Source organism: Coniophora puteana (assembly GCF_000271625.1).
Source record: "Coniophora puteana RWD-64-598 SS2 unplaced genomic scaffold CONPUscaffold_18, whole genome shotgun sequence".
NCBI classification, from domain to species: Eukaryota; Fungi; Basidiomycota; class Agaricomycetes; order Boletales; family Coniophoraceae; genus Coniophora; species Coniophora puteana.
In genome coordinates this window covers 412,567-431,657 of record NW_006913070.1, presented here as the reverse complement: position 1 = coordinate 431,657, position 19,091 = coordinate 412,567, and the positions used below count along the sequence as shown (strand labels likewise).

Below are 19,091 nucleotides of genomic sequence, written 5' to 3'. Positions count from 1 at the left end.
TTTGCGCCTCGCAGGTTCCAGACGTACGGCTGTGTCACTGTCGTAAGTACGGGAGTTACTGAAATTGAAATGAGAGAGTATGGTAATGCGTTATCACCTTCTCTTGTCTCATTGCTGTCTTGCTGGGTGTGGGTTCCGAGCTGTCCCCGCGCACTGGGTCCAGCATCAGAAAGTTCGGTGGAGAGTAAGGGATCTGACATGATGTCGGTGACGAATCATATAGAGCGTGGGTGCGCGATGCAACTGAGCACTAGGGAAATAGGGTCCGTGCTTTAGTGTACGTACTTATATATCGAAGCGAAGATCCAACGTGCGTACATGATGATGTAAATACTTGATCTAGTCATGACAGTTACCAAGCGCGAACTTGAAGGGCATGTTCGTTTGCAGGCTCAAGCATGAACTAGACCATGCTTACGGTATCGTTCCTACCCCTCGAATGTTATTTCACGCGCCGACTGGTATTAATCGCCGTGCCGCGACAGATATATGATATGTAAACTGGATTGAGTTAGCGTGATTGTCGCATTTCTGGTTGCGTGTTCACAAATAACAAGTGAGCGTTGAATGTATTGGAGCTTCTTGCAGTCACGCGCGTTGCCGTTCGATGGGCGCCTCCGATGATTCCTTTTGATCGCCGCCTGCGTTAAATAAGAGCACTTGGAGGGTTTCTTCTTCCATCGTTGCGCTCGTTTCTTCCTTTTTCCCCATTTTTGACCTGCACCCTGCGATACGGCACTAGCAGCTAGTCGACATCAATGGATCCACTCGCCAACATGCTGAGCGGGATAGTACTTCGCGGTACGTAGTGTGCTATCTTGAACGCTATGATTGCCTTACTGAAAGTACTGTAGAAAATACCTGCTCAGACAACGAGCAGATTGCCGAATCGAGGCCTTATAACCTCCCAGACAAACTTTGCGGCCAACCCACTCCAGAGGTGCTGGCGATAACTGTCGGCTTTATACGCGACGGTCGCGGTGAGTTTGCATGGGATCTCTTTTCGAGATTTATGTATGTTATTTGTGGAGAGGTAGGTCGTTGGGCGCGGTTGGGCACCGTTGTATGTGCTGATGTCGAAGTAGCCCACAGGATACCCCGAGAACCTCCCGCCTGTCGACTCGTTTCCGTTGTTGACTGTGTGGCATCCGTCGCACCTTCCTGGGGGATCCAAAGTGCACTTCTACATTGGCTCCAACGATGTGCAAGCGTCAACAGTTCGTCTCGCCGCTGCTATGTTCCTCTTCACGAGGGAACACCTGCACCTGGCACTTCCCGAGCCTGAAGGAACTTTGGCGTCCAACACCGATTCCATGTTCAATAATGGCATGAACAACCTTATCAATGCCATCCATGTTACTTACAACGGAGATCACTTTATGACTGGCACCATATTCTGTTCCGACCGTCTCAAGACCTGGGAAGAGGGTTTACTTTCTCCCCGCCAACAACACCAATCTCCCAGCGCCTTTCGGTACGAAGGAAACGGGGTCCTGTGCAACGAAGCCTTCCTTAGATATGCGACCTATACGACCGACATTTACGTTCAAGAGACCGTGCAGTCTGCCTGGTACGTGTAACTGCCCTCCCAATCAATCTCGGCTGATGCTCCTCGATGTCTTTCAGGTCTTACTTTGTCGAGCGCATCGCTGGTGAGGGCGCTTCATAGCATACAAATTCTTTAACGGATGCTGTGAATATGAGGTTGTAGAACAACTTCTCTAGAACATGCGTAAATATCAAATATACTGTTTGTTTGATTCGCCCGGGCCGAACGACAGTCGAGTACCAGCTCCGTCATGACCATTACTATGGAAATCTGCGGATCCCTGTATGGGCACCACCTAGGAACGTGCATCGTGTGCTCCCTCATTAGAATGTGCAAGCCATGTACGGAAGTGAGGGGTCCAACCGCGTCTATTAGCATCCCAACCTTATCCCAATCAATCAAACGGCCTTGGTTGTCTCTGCGGCGTGTTGTATGTAATGGGTCGTCTCCACGTCTTATACGAGGCGTGTTGTCAAGGAACGGTGTCTGTATGCATTGAGCACTACGGAATTTCCTCCCGAGATAGACTGTTGCCTTCCCATCCTAAAACTCCTCCCTCGTACATTGCGCTAATGACGCCTGAAGCCCTCACTTCTGATGGTCTTCAGTAATTAATATTTTTTCAATGCGTTTCAAATAAGTTCTTTGGATTAGTTTTAGATAACTTTTTATCCTTATTCGGCAGATACTATAATGTTGTTTTAAGATAACATATTAGCAGATATGTTAATTTTTCTAAAACGTATGCTAAAGATATCAATCATCTAATTAAACTACCACTCATCATATATGCACAAAAAATCTTGAATAACATTTACATAACTGTTTTGATTCATCCAGAAGTTAGCATAAACCACCTTAACGAGTCTTTTAAAATAAATTCATTGTAAATGGGACTGATGTTTCGTGGACGCCAATTTGATAGGTTTACAATACCTGTTGAATAAGTTGGACCATTTTTGGTTGACATGTTCGGATTAATTTAAAGATAAGCTTCACATAAGTTGTCACTAGTCATCCTAAAATCCACCCTGTGTCGCAAACTGGCGGAAACAGTTTGTCACTGAGCACTATCTTGAATCACATTTCTGAGTGGGATGACCATGATGACGGCGGAAAGGTGTCGAGTAACACTGCTTGTTCGGAAGTCGTTTCACAGGCTCCATTATGCGTTGTAGGGCCTGTACCTGAATCACACGGCACCAACCTCAGATCATCATCACTGTTCGCAACGATCAACCACTGGGCTATCCAGTTTATTTACCAAAAGCCAAGACCTTCAATCACTGACCACCTTCATTCATGATCCCGGACCCGAGCCACTGATTCTATGTAGAACTTAGCCGACGATGGGATCTGCACAACTGACAACCGTATATCTACACGTCTACCGAGGAACAAGGCAACTCACCAGCACTCCTTAACCTCGCCCACCCACCACCACCACCATTACCACCACCTGCTCGATAGCCAGGAGCTTTCAGCCGCCCACGTCCCTTTCCCAACAATAGCTAGCATGTCTCTCCGCCAAATGGTGCACCCGGGACTCTTCCCGCTTCTCCCCGTCCTGTCGTCCACCGCGATGGCCTCGTACGCAATCGCCAAGTACCCGACCCTTATCCCCTTCTTCGCCCCCGACATGCCCCCCAAGGTCGTCGCACGCTGGATGAACCGCTGGTTCCGGCTGGGTAGCATCGGCATCATCGGGCTCGAGTTTGCGACCGGCATCAGCGGCTTCATCGCCCGTAGACAGACGACAGGTTTCGCGAGCGTGATGTACGGGTATGGGGCTGCGTTTGCGCTGGGTCATTTTGTGTTCGCACCTTGGGTGAGTGGTAGCTATACCTATCTTATGACGTCCGGCTGAACAAAACGCGCGCAACGCAGCTCGCACCAACGATCCAGCGGGTCTGTATCGGGCCCGAGGATGAGACCAGGAAGCAGCTCATCAGGTTCTTCAAGATCCACACCCTGCGCACGTTCCTTGCGGACGTTCCCGCTGCTTTGTGCTTCGTCCTAGCCTACCTCCACACTACATCACTATGATCTGGCAAATGCCCTTTCTAGTTCTTAATACCTGCGGCTGGCCGCGTCAAGGATGGACCACGGAAGATACCTCATCTTCATATACTTATGCATGTCTACCATACATTCCACTAGATCAGCGCGAATGACCAACTTGTCCGCTACTCAGCTTTCTTCCTCCCATAAATCACCGCCCACTTCATCACCGCATGCTCGCTCGTCGCCATCTCGTCCCTCACCCGATCCATGAGCTCCAGATATTCCTTCTCACTGCCCACTAGCCCGAACCCACCCGCGCGCATCACAGCGCCTGCCATAGCGCTGTACACCAGGTGCAAATTCCGTAGATTGGCCGCGCCAGCGGCACCGTCCGTGCCGTCCAACCGGATCTCCCGCGTCTCTGTCTGCACGTCGTCGAACCCGTTCTCAGCGAGCAGCTTGGGCAGGACGACGACATCCTCCCTCACGAGGCCCTGCCCCTCCCACAGCCTGCTCGCGATCTCATGATAACGCGCCGAGTTAGGCCCGTACAAGCGCAGATCGTCGATCAAGCGGCCGTCGAACTCGAGCATCTGGACGTATCCGCCCGGCTTGAGCACGCGGTGCGCCTCCTTGATGCTCTGCGTCCAGTTGTCGAGTGTGAACGCGCCGCCGAGGAGGCGCTGGTTAACCAGCGTGAAGGAGGAGGACCACGACGGGGGCAGGTCGAGGATGGACTGGACGGAGAAGTGCATGTTGGGCGGGGGCGAGGCGGGGAAGAGCGCGGACTGGATGTCGATGCCTTCGAAGTGCACCGTCGGGGGCAGGGTTTGGGCGGCGTCGTGGATCCAGATGCCTGTCACGTCCGGCACGATGTCAGTCTTTGGTACATGCTAATATGATGCGAGTGGATGCGAGTGCGTCTTGGAAAGTACGTACCAGATGCTGTGCCACAATCGAGGATACGATCGCCGTCCCTGAAATGAATGGGCGGGAAGATGATGCGGCCGAAGGCGTCTTTGAGGAGCTCGTGTTGCGTGTTCAGTCTATCGAGCGAAGGATCAGCGTTCCTTCCTCGCAAACACAATATCAATCAGCATAGACGTACCTATCACACTCCGGACGATCGTTCGGCAGAACATACTTCGATCCGGGGTAGTTGGCGTGCGGGCGCTCAGCGACGATTGTCATGTTCAGAGATGGGTAAGGTGGGGGATCGGTGGGATAGTGGTGTGCAGTGACTAGGTTATCGGGCAACGGGAGGTGATTGGGGCGACGTCCACTCTAGGCTGCATCCGCGTACCTTTTATGTTCGAAAATCAACCAGTAATCAACTTCCATGTATGGAGGCTGATAGCCTACACACTGGGTGCGGGAAAGAGCCTACCACTTCGCGGCGACGCTGTAAGACCGTTAATCCTGTCAGATCTTTGTTGTACCGAGGTCATGCGGAAGATGATCTAGGCATAACGGGGCTACGGCGACTGTCGGTGTGGATCCGAGTCGGACCTAGCTAAGCCTGATTACCAGACGTGTCTCCTCGTGTCTCCCACTAGAACGGCTGGAGAACAGGCCCTGAGAGGCTCCGGGGCCAAGTTTGTTCCGAAGTGACAGAATATAATGTCCGCTCACTCAAAGAACGCGGGGGTGAGAAGTTCATCTGTGTCAAGGGAGTTGCGTAAAGAAGTGGTAGGTACTAGGTACCCGTACCCGTTTTCCTGTCGCACTGTCGTCAGAACATGCACTGCATGTTGCTGATCTTTGGTAAGATAAAGAAATGCAATCATTTTCTTCGCTTTTTCTCCACCAATCTGGGGTCATTGGCTGGATAACCTGAAACACCGACGATCGCGGACAGGAGTGGGGATTTGCTGGGATATCACCATGGAATCATTTCATGGGGTACGTAGATCACGGAGAGAGGGGGTGAGCATTTATATTAACATGCCGCAGATACTAGTAGTGTTGCCGCGGGTCGAGAAACCAGCTCAAATCGACTCCTTGAGGCGCACTTTCTTGCCACAGTATCGACAGGAGCGGGTTAATCTTCGCGGTTTTAGCCTCTACACAACGACGAGGTGTGTTTTCTGTACTGATGATAAGTGCAAGTACAAGTCTCTTTGGTTTGGTTCCAGCTAGGTCGCCATTGATGCGGCAACACTAGCCGCAGGAATACTTACGTTTGTACGTCAACGAGCGGTAGCGTAGTAATTGGCAGCAGGCTTCATGATCCGACATCCCCCGACACTACGCGCTCATGTAGGCGCTCTGTGTTGTCTCCAAAAGCAAAGCTTTACTTTTCCAATCGAACAAAAACAGTGTCCGACTCGGAACTCAAATCACCCGGGGTACTCCGACGCGTGTCATCTTGCCTTTTATACGCGCCCGCGTTCTTGACAGATCTGCACGATTTGTCTCCTGAGTCGTTTCCTCGCTAATATGTCCTCTCTCAACATTCGCGATCCTGGCTCTGCAGCGGCCATTGCGGCTGCGTCAGTAGTCTTGGGCATGTTCGTGATGCGTTCTGCGCAACGCCCCAGCGAAAAGAGTTGTACTATCCCTGGACCAGAGCCTTGGCCTCTTCTCGGCAATATACCAGGGATCGACGCAAAATCCCCGTGGCTAAGTTACATGAACTGGAGCAAGACTTATGGTACGTGTTTCAACCTGTGATCTTACGTTCATAAATACTCATGGCACCCAAGGCGGAATATTTCTTACTACCGCGCTCGGGTTTAACACCGTCATTATTAGCGATGAGAAGATAGCACATGAGCTACTCGATATTCGTTCTAGCAAATATTCGGCGAGGTTTTTTGATCCGACTGGTACATTCGACGCGTAAGTCACTGTAACAGTCTTTCGTTCTCTCAAGCTAATGGCTTTTCTTCGACAGCTATGGGTTTGAAAGCCTCACTGCTCTTATGGGCCACAGCAACGAATGGCGTACCCACCGTCGGATATTCCATCAGCATTTCCGTGCAGACGCAGCCCGGGAATACCGAGATATGCAGCTGCACAAAGTTGCAGAACTCGTACGCAATATCCTAGCATCGCCTCAGGATTACCGCGAACATCTAGAAGCGTGAGTAGGCAGTCACTCTTGTCAGTATTTGGGGATTCTGAGTAACTCTTCAATGAAGATTCGCATCGTCAACTATTGTAGCAGCTGTCTATGGGTATCAAGCTCGCCCTGTAAAAGACCCGCTCGTCCAGAAGATGACGCACAGACTCGAAGGCATCCTCAAAACGATCGGAGTGGAGAAGATCGTTGCAGTTAACTTTATGCCTTTCCGTAAGGAAGCCATGCTGGAATATTTAAAACGCGCTGACACTTCTCAAAGTTCAATATGTTCCGTCTTGGCTCCCTGGTGGAAGCGTCAATGCCGCGGTCTGTCGAGAAAGCATCGAGACGCTGAGCCAAGAGCCCTTCGCCAGTCTAAATGAAACCATTGTTCGTGCTTATCGACATGGCTATAGTCCCCGTACTATATCATTGACCGTCTTTTTATATAGGAGCCCGAGTCGTCAGTACCAAGCGTCGGGTACTCCGGAATAACTCGTCAGGCACAGCTTCCCGATGGCTCCGAAAACGAGGATCAGCACCTAGTCAAAGATGTATGCAGTTCCGCATTTGCAGGTAAGTTGACTTGTTTTCTCTTTTCATTGAAGTAGGCTCTGACGGCTGTTCACTTTTTTAAAAAAAAGCTGGGGTCGAGACGGTATGTGCTCATGTTACGGACGTCTTGTTTTTACTCATGTCACGTTGGGATGCATGTTCTAGACTGCGTCAACCCTATACACGTTTGTGCTTGCGATGGTACTCCATCCAGAGGCACAAGCGCGCGCCTATGCAGATATAGTCAGAGCATGCGGCGCCGATCGCATTCCCACGTTTGAGGATCGAGAAGATCTTCCGTATATCGATGCCATTCTACGGGAAACAGAGCGCTGGTACCCAGTCCTACCCTTAGGTAAGCTTTCCTGTTTCTGCGTATGCTGGCAAGTTGTCTCACTCCGCAATGAAAAGGTCTCCCTCACTCTGTCAGCGAGGATGACACCTACGGTGACTACTTTATACCCAAAGGTTAGTTTCAGAGACAATTCACGTAAAGTCAGCATTAAATATATAGAAAACTCTAGGTACAACTTTCATGGTAAACATTTGGTTAGTCATCCCAACTGACCACCGACGATGTACTCAACATTTTGCTTGTTAAGGGCATTATGTCACGATGAGGAGCGCTTTCCTCGGCCAGACGATTTTCTGCCAGAACGGTTCCTTGCCGAAGATGGCACCCTGGTCAAAGAGACGGTGGATCTCGTCTTCGGATTTGGGCGGCGTGTATGCCCCGGTCGGCATTTTGCAGATGCGTCGCTCTGGGTTGCGATAGCGGCACTTCTTTCCACGTTCCGCTTTGAAAGGGCGAACGGTGCGCAGGGCACAGACATTCCATTCGATACAGAGTGGGCGTCTGGCGCAACTTTGTACGTCATTTGATGCAACGTTTCGTTCTGAAAATAACCTTATTTTCCGTAGATACCCTCTTCCGTTCCCCTGCCGAGTGGTTCCTAGAAACTCTGAGGAAAACGCCAGTGCTACCTGAGAGCCATAGGTCGCTAGGTAAAGAGGCACTCGACGCCTTGCGTTGTAAATTATATGGATACGTAGTACTAAACGGTAGACTCACATATCCTGCTGTACATTAACTTGACATAACACCACACCACTCACCACTGTCTCCTTGTGTCCTCCAAGAACGGCTGGAGAACAAGCTCTGGGAGACTCCGGAGCGAAGTTTTTTCCCGGAGTGACAGAATAACAGTCTCCGCTCCACTCAAAGAGCGTGGGGGTGAGAAGTTCATCTCGCGTTTCTGTGTTAAAGAAGTTGCGCAAAAAAGACGTAAAGTGAGGCCGAGCGGCTAAGCTGCAAAAGCAGAGGTGTAGGATGACACTTTCGCAATGTGTTGACGGCCGATGCCGTCGTGCGTAAGTCAAACGTCGGCGTGAAAATTAGTTCAGGCGAGAAGCCGATTTTGTTTCAGAAAGACAAGTTACACGCCCGCAAGCATCAGAATGTCCCGAGCTCATTCGTTGGGCTTAGATGAGAAGCTAGTTGGATGGAATGAATGATCCGATATGCGCACCCGACCAATGACTCGCATCCTATGGGCATTCAGCCTTGAGAATGCATCCAATTCGCAAACGAGCTCGCAGTGTACTATAGAGGTTTCCTCGCACAGATGGACCAAAACGGGATCCTCGCCTTGGGATCGGCCGCCCACTCCCTCTCTGCACCTTCCATCATCTTGTCATACTCCTCTCCCGTCATACCCCCGCCTTCGCCCATCCCCAAACCAAACGCGTTTGCTTTGAGAATGGGGCCTTTCATCGACCTGTACACGTTCACGCAGTTCATGCGATTGCGCACCGCACTCTGCCCACACGAATCACCGGCCGCGTCGTCCATCGGAATCTCCACCCGCTCCATCTCGATCTGCTCGAACCCCGCGGCGCGCACGAGGCCGGGAACGACGTCGTGCGTCTCGAGCAGGAGCCCGCGCGCAGGGAAGAGGCGTTCAATGATGCCCATGAGAAGCGTCGAGTGTGGTCCGCATTTGAGATTGGGCGTGGTGCAGCGCCCGTCGAATTCGACGAGCTGGATGTAGCCGCCGGGTTTGAGCACGCGGAAGAGGGTGTGTATGGCCGTGGACCAGTCGGCGCGAGTGAGCGCGGGGCCGAGGAGGCGCTGGTTGATGAGGCTGAAGGTGTTGGTCCATGAGGCGGGGAGGTCGAGAACGGAGTGTTGGAGGAAGTGGGTGTTGGGAGGGGCTGATGAGGGGAAGAGGTGCGTGCTTATGTCGAAGGCATCGAAGTGGATGGTAGAGGGCGAGATCGAGGCCATATCGAGGGTCCATATTCCTGGCAAGAAACCATAAGTTGGTTTAAGAGTGTGAACTTGATTATGCCGCTCACCTGTTCCTGTCGCTACATCCAACACACGATCTCCGTCTTTGAGCTCGACTGGGGCGAGCTTGACTCGGCCGGCAAATGCGATCTTGATTATGTCGTACTGGGTATTCAGTCTTTTGCTACATGAGCCGAGATCTACGCATTTCATGGACCATGAACGCACCTCTCCCCTTCGGGCTGATCAGCAGGTAGTACATACTGGTCATCGACGTAGCGTCGAGAGATCGCAGTGGGTTCTGACATGATCGATGAGAGACTCCGAGTGCGGATGCCTTGATATGCATGCAAGGCAGACGCTTAGATGGCAGTAGTAGAGCCCGTGTGATCATTAGCCCCAAGCTAGCCAAAATTCTTCTTGGCAAGTCAGGTCACCAGAACGTTGACAAGTCTGAGCCTGTCGGTGTCCATCCAAGCTTTGAAGTGTGCTCTTGATTGTAAGAAAGTCGATGGGGAGATCGACATAAGCGCATGGACAGCACGGACAAGGCAGTGTTGACCTCAACATGGAACGAGTCAAAATCTCAAACTGGCGGACCCGACGGTGTCCTCGCGAGGATGCACGTGACCGCGAGCATTAATTTACTTGCGACGCGCCCCGGATCGCGTGTCCCCTCTTGCTTCCGCTCCACCATCTCACACAAAGGGATGGCCCTCCACACCATCTCCTATACAGCTACAACACCCCTGCGGCGCTGGACGTCGGGGGAGATTGACTCGCCGCCTCCTCGAAATAAAAATCACAAAGCCGCCAGCGCCGGACAACCACTTTTCCGGCACGCTGTCGATCTGGCGTTACTCAAAGACCTCGTCATGCGAGAAGCGGAGCAATCCTCGGACGGAGATGTTGATTTGGTCGATATAAATGTTAAAGTCATGGCTGGAGTGAAGCGCTCAAGGGAGGCTTCACCGAGCAGTCCTCCGAAAAAGAAAGCAAGACAGGGGTCGATAGGTGTGCTCTTTTAATAGCGTTCCGCGTTGACGGACAACCTTGATGCGAGCATTGGTGACAGTGGGTATAGAAATAGAGACCTCACCAATCATCAATCCAGAGTCCTCTTCCAGCGAATCCTTGCCCATTGTGCGCTTCGCGCTCGAGATTGACGTGGCGTCGTCAGCATCCGAAAGTTCGGACAAGGCCCTCTCACGGGCCCAGAAAAGGGCGGAAGATGATTTCTTTGAGGCTGTAGGCGAGCTCTCAAAGGGAACACCTCCTGCTCGTCGAGGCGTCCTACCACTTGGTGCGGCGGAAATTCGGTCTCAGAATAACAAGCTGTGCGCTCTCCTCGGAGGGGAGCTGTCGCTTCCACTGCCACGTGTGCCATGGTCCCTTGAATCTTCAGTAGTCAGCAGCGAGCATGACGATGTCCTGCAAGCGTGCTATACCCTGTCCCGCTCTGGCTTCGTGTCGCTGGAGCTCTCTGCTCGGCTGCTGTATGATGTCGAGATCAAGCAAAATTTCCGCATTGCAGTAGACGTTACAGTCTTCCTGGACTCTGACATCAGATATCCTACCAAAGCCAACGCCGCTTCGCGAGCAGCGTACGAGGAGACCCACCGTCTCCTCATCCGCTTTCTAATGCTTGTGGCATACAACGCCCAGAGGAGCGCGTCGTTGCACCCGGATATGGTCCTCCGCTCCAGCAAGGCGGAGGACGCGACGATACCCTACTTCTACTCCATCCTTAAACCAGCTAAACGCGTCATCCCGTCGTTCTACGATACCTCCATACAGTCTGTCTTTGACGTGCTGCAGCCGGATGGGCTTATCCCGAACCTTCTTCCCTTCCAGAAACGCAGTGTCGCATGGATGTTGTCGCGCGAGGGACGGAGAATCGCTCCCGACAGGACTGTTGTGCCTGTCGGCGAGGTCTCTCAGGAGACCGGATCCGTGGACGAGGAGAGGCTCCCCGTGTTTTGGCGGCGGCTCGATATCTCAGGCAGCCAGCTGTACGTCAACTTGCTTACTTATGCGGTTCGCCAGAGCCCTCCGCGAGTGTATGACGTATTAGGCGGTATTCTGGCTGAAGAGCCCGGTGAGCGCCTTTCGCAGCAGAGCTTGTCGCGCTATCTGACAATTTCGATTCCTAGGTCTTGGCAAAACTGTCGAGTGCATTTCGCTCATGCTTTTGAACCCTGCTCCGCTGGATCGCAACGGTCGTCAGTGGGACAAGGAGACGCAGTGCGAGGTGACCGAGATCAAGGTTCGTGACGTGATGTACCATACCGCGGGCGACAAATGCTGAGTGTATCTCCCTAGACGACTCTCATCGTCACTCCACCTGCTCTAGCACCTCAATGGGCCGACGAACTTGCCTTGCACGCGCCCGGCCTCAAGGTCATCATCTACAACGGCTGGAACAAGCTCAAGATCCCAAAGCCCAAGTCGACTGCTGCATCACACGCCGATCCAGAAGACGATGTCGCGCAGCCGAACAAGTCCAGCAAGTTCAGCAGGGGAAAGTCCAAGTCCAAGAGCAAAACCTCCACCCCGGCTGCCGACGACACTACCTCCAAAGCTGCATTGCTTGACGTGCCGGGGTACATCAACCAATTCGACGTCTGCATCACAACGTACCCCATCCTGCGACAGGAGCTCGCGGTCGCGCGGGCCCCGCCGAAGCGGCCCCGGCGGGCGGACGTGACGTACTCGAACGTGACGCGTCCGCGCAGCCCGCTGGTGGTGTGCGAGTGGTACAGGGTGATCATGGATGAGGTGCAGATGATGGGCGGGGGCAAGTCGGAGGAGATGGTATCCCTGATTCCGAGGCTGTCGTCGTTTGCGGTGTCGGGTACGCCCGCGAGGTCGACTGTTCAGGATTTGATCCATGTTCTCAGGTGGGCTCTACTACTGCCCGCTTCTCATGTAGCTGATCACATGACAAAGGTTCCTTCGCGTCGATGGTCTCATCGGATCCGAGAAGATGTGGAACCGTCTTACGACTGGCGCGTACAAGGCGCAGTTCGCAGAGCTGTTCCAAAAATATGCAATCAGGTATGTTTACTTATAATCTATCGACCTGCTTGATGACTCAACGTTTTTGCAGAACTCTGAAGTCATCCATCACAGAGGAATTGACCATCCCTCAGCAGCACAGATACCTTGTGAGCATTGAGCTTGGCCGGGTCGAACGACACGTAAGTCTTATATTCTTAAGTTGAGTTTACAGTTCATGTTCAGAGCGAGCTCAGGTGTATGATCATAGCCTCGAAGAAGCTCTCATCGAACTTGGTCTCGATGCTCGTGGTGTCGCGGCGTCAGCCGAGTGGGAGGCGAACGCAGCTCTTCTGCGGACTACGCTGAGGAAGCTTCGAGGAATCTGTACACATCCGCTGGTTTGTCCTTTCTTGCTTGTTCAGAGGTCCTCTTCCCCAAGCTGATCCTCCGAATAGGTGGGCCAGCTGCAACAGCGACAAAATAGGATGTTCAAGTCAACGTTGAAGACTATCGGCGACGTACTGGAGGTGACTGACTTGATAGGACGGCAACCATGAATGCGACTGAATCATGGATTTACAGGCTATGCGCGAACAGAACTGGCGTAATACGCTAGATGACCGAAAAGCGAAGGTAGAACCCTTGATTTGCGAACGTTTTCCCTCCAACTCATCTATACCCAACGCTAGATCCAAGAGCTAACGCATTACGCCGAGCTTCAGAAGCATGAGCAAGTCAACGACCGATACCGTCGCGCTCTAACCTCCCTCCTTGTAGCCGAGAGGGAATCCCAAGCGCTCGTCGATGACGTCCGCGCCGCTATCCAGGAACACAAGGTCAAAGGGGATGCGCTCAAGCGCGAGGTGCAGGTCCTACGCCAGTCACGCAAGGCTAACCGCGCAGTCGCCTCGGCGCAGAACAATGACGCCGACGCCATCGTTCACGAGGATGGGAATGGCGAGAGAGAGAATGGGGGCGGCAAGGGTAAAGGCAAAGAACGCTACCGATCTCCCTCGCCTTCAGACGGCGAAGACGACGACCTGGACCTCGATATCCTGGATGGGAGCGGCGATCCGGAGGAGCGCGGTCTCCCGCGAAACGTGGCGGGCGAGGAGCACCGTGCGAAGACCACGTCGCTCCAGGCACGACTGCGCGAGGCGCTGATGGTCCTGCATAGGACGAAGTTCTTGCAGGGTGATGTGTATCATCTGCTTGGGGCTGAGCATGCGGCGAAGGAGGACGCGGCGTATGCGGGTGCTGAAGCTATACGGAAGGACTTGCTTAAGAGTGAGTTGCGTAAGACTTTGGCTGGCTTCATGACGCTGATTGAGCGCAGCCACGGAGGAGAATGCGGTGAAGAGTATGACGCAGCTGCAGCCTGATATGACCGAACGGAAGATCACGGAGCAAGCGATGGGTATTGAACTTCCCTTCCTTACGGGCGGCGGTATCAAGTCTGCGCATCTAGTACGTCCGAAACAATTGTCTCTTTAATTGCCAGGTCTCACGCCATCCAGGTCGAGGAATGCAACGAAATCATCGAAGTCCCCCTGAATGAGCAAACCCACCTTCTTTGGGTCTGGCGGCAGCACATTCACGCCCTCATCACCCAAAAGCTTTCCTCGAATGGTGAACAGTCCGCCGACGGCGAGGAGTACAACCGCACGCTCGACACGCAAAGCGAGGCCGAAGTCTACCTGCAGGCATACGCCGCCCTCCTTGCCGACCGGCGCGAGACCATCCTTTCCGAACGTACATTACTCGCCACGCACGACGTGCGTGAGAAGCACAAGCGGCACACCAAGGCTTCCGCCATGGCAGCATCTGCAGCGGAGGTCTCGGCGGATCCGGTGCTGGATATGCCGGAGGACGTGGAGGTGCAGCCGCAGCACGAGATTTTGCACAAGAAGCTCATGGACGAGCGCAAGGAGCTACGCGGTGAAGCGGAAGGGAGGGCGATCAAGTCGATTATGGTTGAGCTTGCGACTGTTGCCGCCAATATTGTGAGCGATAAGGACCCGGAGAAGATTATTGCGAGGGAGTTGAGTGCGAAGCTGAGGGCAATGATTGCTAAGCAAGGTATGTTACGGGTCTAATCTCAAGCAAAGTGCGTGTTGTTGACGGTGAGTACGTCACAGGTGGTTTCATGGATAAGATGGACGCGGACCTCGCGCAGCTCCGCAAAGTTTTCAACGATCGTATTTTGTATGTCCTAGTCTTTATACTAACGTCTTAAATCTTCTCACTCGGGTTTCACAGATACTTCCGACAGCTACAGGAAATATCCGACACCGTTGCTGAAGCTGCATGGGAGGGCAGCCTAGACGAGGCCTTGCAGGCATCCTTCACGGAGCAAGCTAACCTGGATGGGAAGATCAACGCTGGCCGTGCAAGGCAGCGTTACTTGGATAATCTCGCTAAGAACCAGGAGGATGGGCTCGATGAGGATGACAAGGCGTGCATTCTGTGCCGATGCGAGTTCAATAGGGGCTTTATTACTCAATGGTATGATAGCCCCTATCTCCCAGCGATCAAGTGTCTAACTGTTGGACTTTCAGCGCTCATGTATTCTGCGAGGTAAGACAGCGTGCGCTCTGACGAAGCTTAGGTGTTGACTTGGAATAGGACTGTATGAAGGCATGGATGGAGAGGAGGGAGGGTAAGGCGTGCCCTGTGTGCCGGTATGCATGTTCTACCCCTTACCTTCTGAAAGTTCTGATTTGCTTGCAGCGTTCCCATCAATGTCGACCAGCTACAGCGATTTTCGTTAGAAGGTAACAATACCGTCCCTCAGAGGCCCGTCATTATCAACGGCGAGCCTGTCCCGATCTCTCACCGGCAGATCAAGTATAACATGATCGGTGAGCTTAAATACACCCATACAAAGCTGCCCCTCGCTAAGCTAGTTGGTTAGACGTGGATATATTGAACCGCATTCAGGACGTTGAGATGAATGGGAGTTACGGAACCAAGATTGAAACACTTATCCGCCATCTCCTGTACATCCAGATGCAAGAACCCGGTGCGAAGAGCGTGGTTTTCTCCGCATGGTCAGACTCGTTGCACAGTACGTGATTCCCTCTCAGGAACGATCATGCATGACCCATCTTCGTTTCTTTTTCTCAGTCGTTGAGCTCGCATTGGAGCGGAACGGCATCCCCTGCCTTCGCATCGATCAGGCTGGCAAAGGACGCGATACGGCTGCGAAGCGTTTCCGTACTAATCCTGAACTGCTGGTGTTGCTGCTCCACGGGTATGCTCCGGAACTTATTTATCTCGTTGAATCCAAGCTGTACTAATAAGCATGGCAGTGAACGTGATAACGCCGGTCTCAATGTCACCTGCGCCTCTCGCGTCTTCCTGCTGGAGAGTGTTGTGAACCACGGGTTTGAAGTTCAGGGTAAGTAAGCGATTATACGAGGGAGACTACTGCCTCACCAATGCCTTTCCTAGCCATCGCTCGTATAGACCGCATGGGTCAGACCAGACCTACCGAAGGTGCGTTCTACCATAATTCGCTATATTGCAGTGGACTCATAGGCACATGAAGTGTTCTGCTACTATGCGGAAGACACGGTCGAACGGAACATCCTCGATCTAGCAGCCCGGCAGGGTCTCTCGCTGTACACGGAGGAAAACTCTCACGGTACCCTCAACGTCACCCCATTTGCGGCGGACGGCAATGAAAAGAAGGTCGACAATCCGGGCAAGAAGAAGGCGCAGAAGGGCGACTTCATCTCCAAGTGCGTTCTATTCTCCTCCACAGTTCGGAACACTAACACTGTTTTAGGGTGGACGACATGCTGGCGATTTTGTTCCCTCACATGTACGAGGACTTGGAGTACTTGCTCCCCGCAGGAGTGGTTGGGGCCCCCATGGACGTTGATGGAGACATGGGTACCACAGTGGGGCGCCATTCGTTGCATGGTAGCTCCCAGGCGGGGCCATCCCGGCTTGGATGATTGCAATGGACACCATCAAGGTTATATGGTTATGGTACAGCTTCATTAATCTGTGTAATCTCACGCGCTATGTGCAAAATTAATTACCAGCGCCACCAGGCGCCTGTCCGCTTGTTTGCTTAGCGCACGTTGGAAACTCTAGACATTTGTACTAGACAGCGGGAAGGCAGAGTAGAGGAAATCAATTACCGCTGTTGGGATACTTCTGTACTCTGTGCTGCACGCATAGCCAGAGTTCTGACTAGTTCGAAACCCCTTGTGTGTACTGGGGCGCCTATTTACCAGATGATACGCGCTTAACCTTGTCTGCTGTGGCGGATGCCGCGTTTCGGCACCATGTACACGAATATAGTATCGCCCCGTGATGGTCGCTCGTCAGTAACTCTAGAATACCAAGCGCCAAATCTATATCTACGTCATGGACTTTGGATACTACTACCCATGCGATCGGGTTGGCGCAGCTCAATCAAAGAACTAGCGCGTGGGGAATAGGTATCATTATGTAGCACGTAGAGTGCGTTTCCATGCAGACTTGTAATTAAGATCTTCAGCTGGGACATTGCACAGTGCGAGTCAAACCAGTGAATGGTCAAGACAACTGTCAGGATATAAGCCATCTAGAGATCCTTCTTAATCTTGACCGTGGAGTCCGGGTTGCCGTCTGGATGACGGTAGGAACCTCCAAGGCGGTCAGCCCACGTAAAGTACTGGCCGTAGTTGACCGTGAAGTAGAGGTGGTGCATTGTATGGTGCGCGGGACCATTGATGTACTTCTCAAGCGGGTGACCAGCGATCATGTCCCCATCATGGATCTCCAAGCCACGTAATAAGTTGATCAGCATCCCCAATCGTGAAGATGGGATTGTTCCATTAATGAAAGGACTAAGCAAGACGTACCAGAATAGACCAGAGGCTGACAAAGTTGAATAGACCGAGGTAGAGCCACCGGTGGAGAGGGAAGACAAAGATGAATATGTGGTACGGGAGGGACTGAATACACACGTCCACAGGATGGATAGCGTACGCGGAGAACGGAGTTGGTACTATACAACACCCATATGCACTGTTAGTAATAGTTGCCAAATTGAAGCAGAGCAGCGACTGACCGAGCCATCGATGATGAACCTTGTGGAGCCTCTTGTAGAGGCTCGGGCGATGCAAGGTACGATGAGCCCAATATACGCCAAGATCAGTAAAGGCAATGAAACTACGTCCCATTTATCAGAAACGAGAAGACCCAAACAGCCTAAATCAAGTCTACTCACAAGACGACCGAAAAAATAAAGTAGCTCCAGCCGTACTCGTCGACATGGTCGTACAGCTTCGAGTATCCCATCACCTCAGCCTGGAACCACGGCAGGGTGAGAAGAACGACACCAGGCAAGGCACGAAGGCTGTCCTGGATCTCGAGCTTCACTTGGTTGGGCTTGAAACGCGGGTGCTTCATCATCTCGTGGTTGAAGACGAACATGTACGACAGAGTGGCGAAGGTGAAGTAGAGCATGTGGAAGCCCACGAAAGAGAGAACGCCGAGGGAGATCAACTGACGCGGTATGTAGTCCCTAGTCCAGGCGGACTCGAGGACCGAGTATGTTGCTGTGATATTACTGTGCGGCGTCGAAAGCGCAGGAAGAGCGCGCGCCCATGCACGATCGAGGAAGTAAGTATCAGCTGTGTCGAGGATGAGATCCATGGAGGCTGAGTACTGGTGATTGTTATTGAGGACTCGTCGATGGGACACACCTCAGCTCTTTATACCGAGTCGCTTCGGCCTCTGAAGTAAAAGCCGTCGAATTTCTGCGGATCCCTCTAGTTAACTCTTCCCACACGCTCTGATGAGACCGATGTCTCTAGCTTCATTTCGTGATTCTTGGGGCGAGCTCATACCCCGACGGCCGCGTAATGACGTCCAAAGCTGCGGTCTGTCGCCGATGCAGTTACCAGTAAACAGTGAGCTTTTCTAATAACAGCAGAACGCAAGCTTAATCAAGATCAAATCGCAGGAAAAATCAAGCCAAGTCATTGTATCTCGCCGAGACCTTCGGACATTGTCCGACGGTCTTGCCCACGACCATCCAAAAGACGTGCGCGTTCAAGATAGCTCTGTTCCGACTCGGGTTAGGGACGCTTACCTGGTTACGGATTGGATTGTATGCGTGGGTCCTTCTGATCCTTCGAAGTTCATCGCATGTAGCTAGATGTGGCTGGCTTGGCGCAGCACAGTGGACTGAGGAGATCCGTCAGTGCGTCAAAAATCTGGCTCAGACCCATGCTCTTTACGAAATCTAAGTCGATTTTGCCTTGAGCTTGGGCTATTATGCGCGAGCAAAGCAGCGTGTCGCCACATGTGGCGCCTAACAGCCACACCATTGGTCTTCGAATACGTATTCGCACGAAACACGCAGACGGGCTGTGATAGGTTCGCTCGGAAGGAGGAAACCGGAAGACGATCCGAGCATATCCGCCTATCGGAAAGCCCCAGCGGACTTTAAATTTGTTCCTCACGGACGCTGAGCTGCTTGTCCGAGTCTTCAAAGTATGCCAGCTCCGGTTGAGGACTCGCACATAGAGACCTCTCGGTAGCAGGACACCTTGTATTGAGCTCACTATTTACCCAATATGGCGCAGCACTCAGATTGCTTGTGTTTACCGGGATTTCCGGTGTCT

General features: G+C 52.5%; 6 protein-coding genes across 6 annotated transcripts; 3 read left to right on the top strand and 3 right to left on the bottom strand.

The window, feature by feature from the left end:
• Nucleotides 1-758: 758 nt before the first annotated feature.
• CONPUDRAFT_159637 (uncharacterized protein) lies at nucleotides 759-1,669 on the top strand (the record flags this gene model as incomplete). The annotated part of the gene is made up of 4 exons (XM_007776739.1): nucleotides 759-801; nucleotides 855-1,033; nucleotides 1,086-1,570; nucleotides 1,627-1,669. 4 exons carry the CDS (start codon nucleotides 759-761, stop codon nucleotides 1,667-1,669), a joined length of 750 nt encoding a protein of 249 aa, XP_007774929.1.
• A 1,240-nt stretch (nucleotides 1,670-2,909) lies between these two features.
• CONPUDRAFT_112819 (S-adenosyl-L-methionine-dependent methyltransferase) lies at nucleotides 2,910-4,937 on the bottom strand. The gene is made up of 5 exons (XM_007776738.1): nucleotides 4,857-4,937; nucleotides 4,662-4,794; nucleotides 4,493-4,599; nucleotides 3,437-4,409; nucleotides 2,910-3,377 (listed from the first exon to the last, which is right to left on the bottom strand). Exons 2-4 carry the CDS (start codon nucleotides 4,742-4,744, stop codon nucleotides 3,736-3,738), a joined length of 864 nt encoding a protein of 287 aa, XP_007774928.1. The 5' UTR covers nucleotides 4,745-4,794; nucleotides 4,857-4,937; the 3' UTR covers nucleotides 2,910-3,377; nucleotides 3,437-3,735.
• A 1,133-nt stretch (nucleotides 4,938-6,070) lies between these two features.
• CONPUDRAFT_66660 (cytochrome P450) lies at nucleotides 6,071-8,054 on the top strand (the record flags this gene model as incomplete). The annotated part of the gene is made up of 11 exons (XM_007776603.1): nucleotides 6,071-6,206; nucleotides 6,259-6,394; nucleotides 6,450-6,638; nucleotides 6,697-6,848; nucleotides 6,898-7,007; nucleotides 7,073-7,193; nucleotides 7,262-7,275; nucleotides 7,338-7,527; nucleotides 7,584-7,640; nucleotides 7,697-7,721; nucleotides 7,775-8,054. 11 exons carry the CDS (start codon nucleotides 6,071-6,073, stop codon nucleotides 8,052-8,054), a joined length of 1,410 nt encoding a protein of 469 aa, XP_007774793.1.
• Nucleotides 8,055-8,781: 727 nt separating this feature from the next.
• CONPUDRAFT_29539 (S-adenosyl-L-methionine-dependent methyltransferase) lies at nucleotides 8,782-9,731 on the bottom strand (the record flags this gene model as incomplete). The annotated part of the gene is made up of 3 exons (XM_007776585.1): nucleotides 8,782-9,476; nucleotides 9,531-9,640; nucleotides 9,691-9,731. Coding segments are annotated over 3 exons (846 nt in total), but the record flags the coding sequence as incomplete, so codon positions are not given.
• Nucleotides 9,732-11,208: 1,477 nt separating this feature from the next.
• CONPUDRAFT_112813 (uncharacterized protein) lies at nucleotides 11,209-16,562 on the top strand. Its single transcript, XM_007776737.1, has 22 exons — nucleotides 11,209-11,560; nucleotides 11,616-11,728; nucleotides 11,785-12,362; nucleotides 12,412-12,519; nucleotides 12,572-12,662; nucleotides 12,717-12,860; nucleotides 12,918-12,989; nucleotides 13,045-13,095; nucleotides 13,152-13,749; nucleotides 13,799-13,929; nucleotides 13,980-14,541; nucleotides 14,601-14,667; nucleotides 14,722-14,967; nucleotides 15,021-15,039; nucleotides 15,088-15,143; nucleotides 15,193-15,323; nucleotides 15,377-15,529; nucleotides 15,589-15,715; nucleotides 15,774-15,862; nucleotides 15,916-15,960; nucleotides 16,013-16,205; nucleotides 16,253-16,562. The coding sequence occupies exons 1-22, from the start codon at nucleotides 11,335-11,337 to the stop codon at nucleotides 16,422-16,424; spliced, it is 3,972 nt and encodes a 1,323-aa protein (XP_007774927.1). The 5' UTR covers nucleotides 11,209-11,334; the 3' UTR covers nucleotides 16,425-16,562.
• A 479-nt stretch (nucleotides 16,563-17,041) lies between these two features.
• Nucleotides 17,042-18,117, bottom strand: CONPUDRAFT_159631 (uncharacterized protein; the record flags this gene model as incomplete). The annotated part of the gene is made up of 4 exons (XM_007776736.1): nucleotides 17,042-17,236; nucleotides 17,322-17,467; nucleotides 17,531-17,631; nucleotides 17,690-18,117. The coding sequence occupies 4 exons, from the start codon at nucleotides 18,115-18,117 to the stop codon at nucleotides 17,042-17,044; spliced, it is 870 nt and encodes a 289-aa protein (XP_007774926.1).
• Nucleotides 18,118-19,091: the final 974 nt, after the last annotated feature.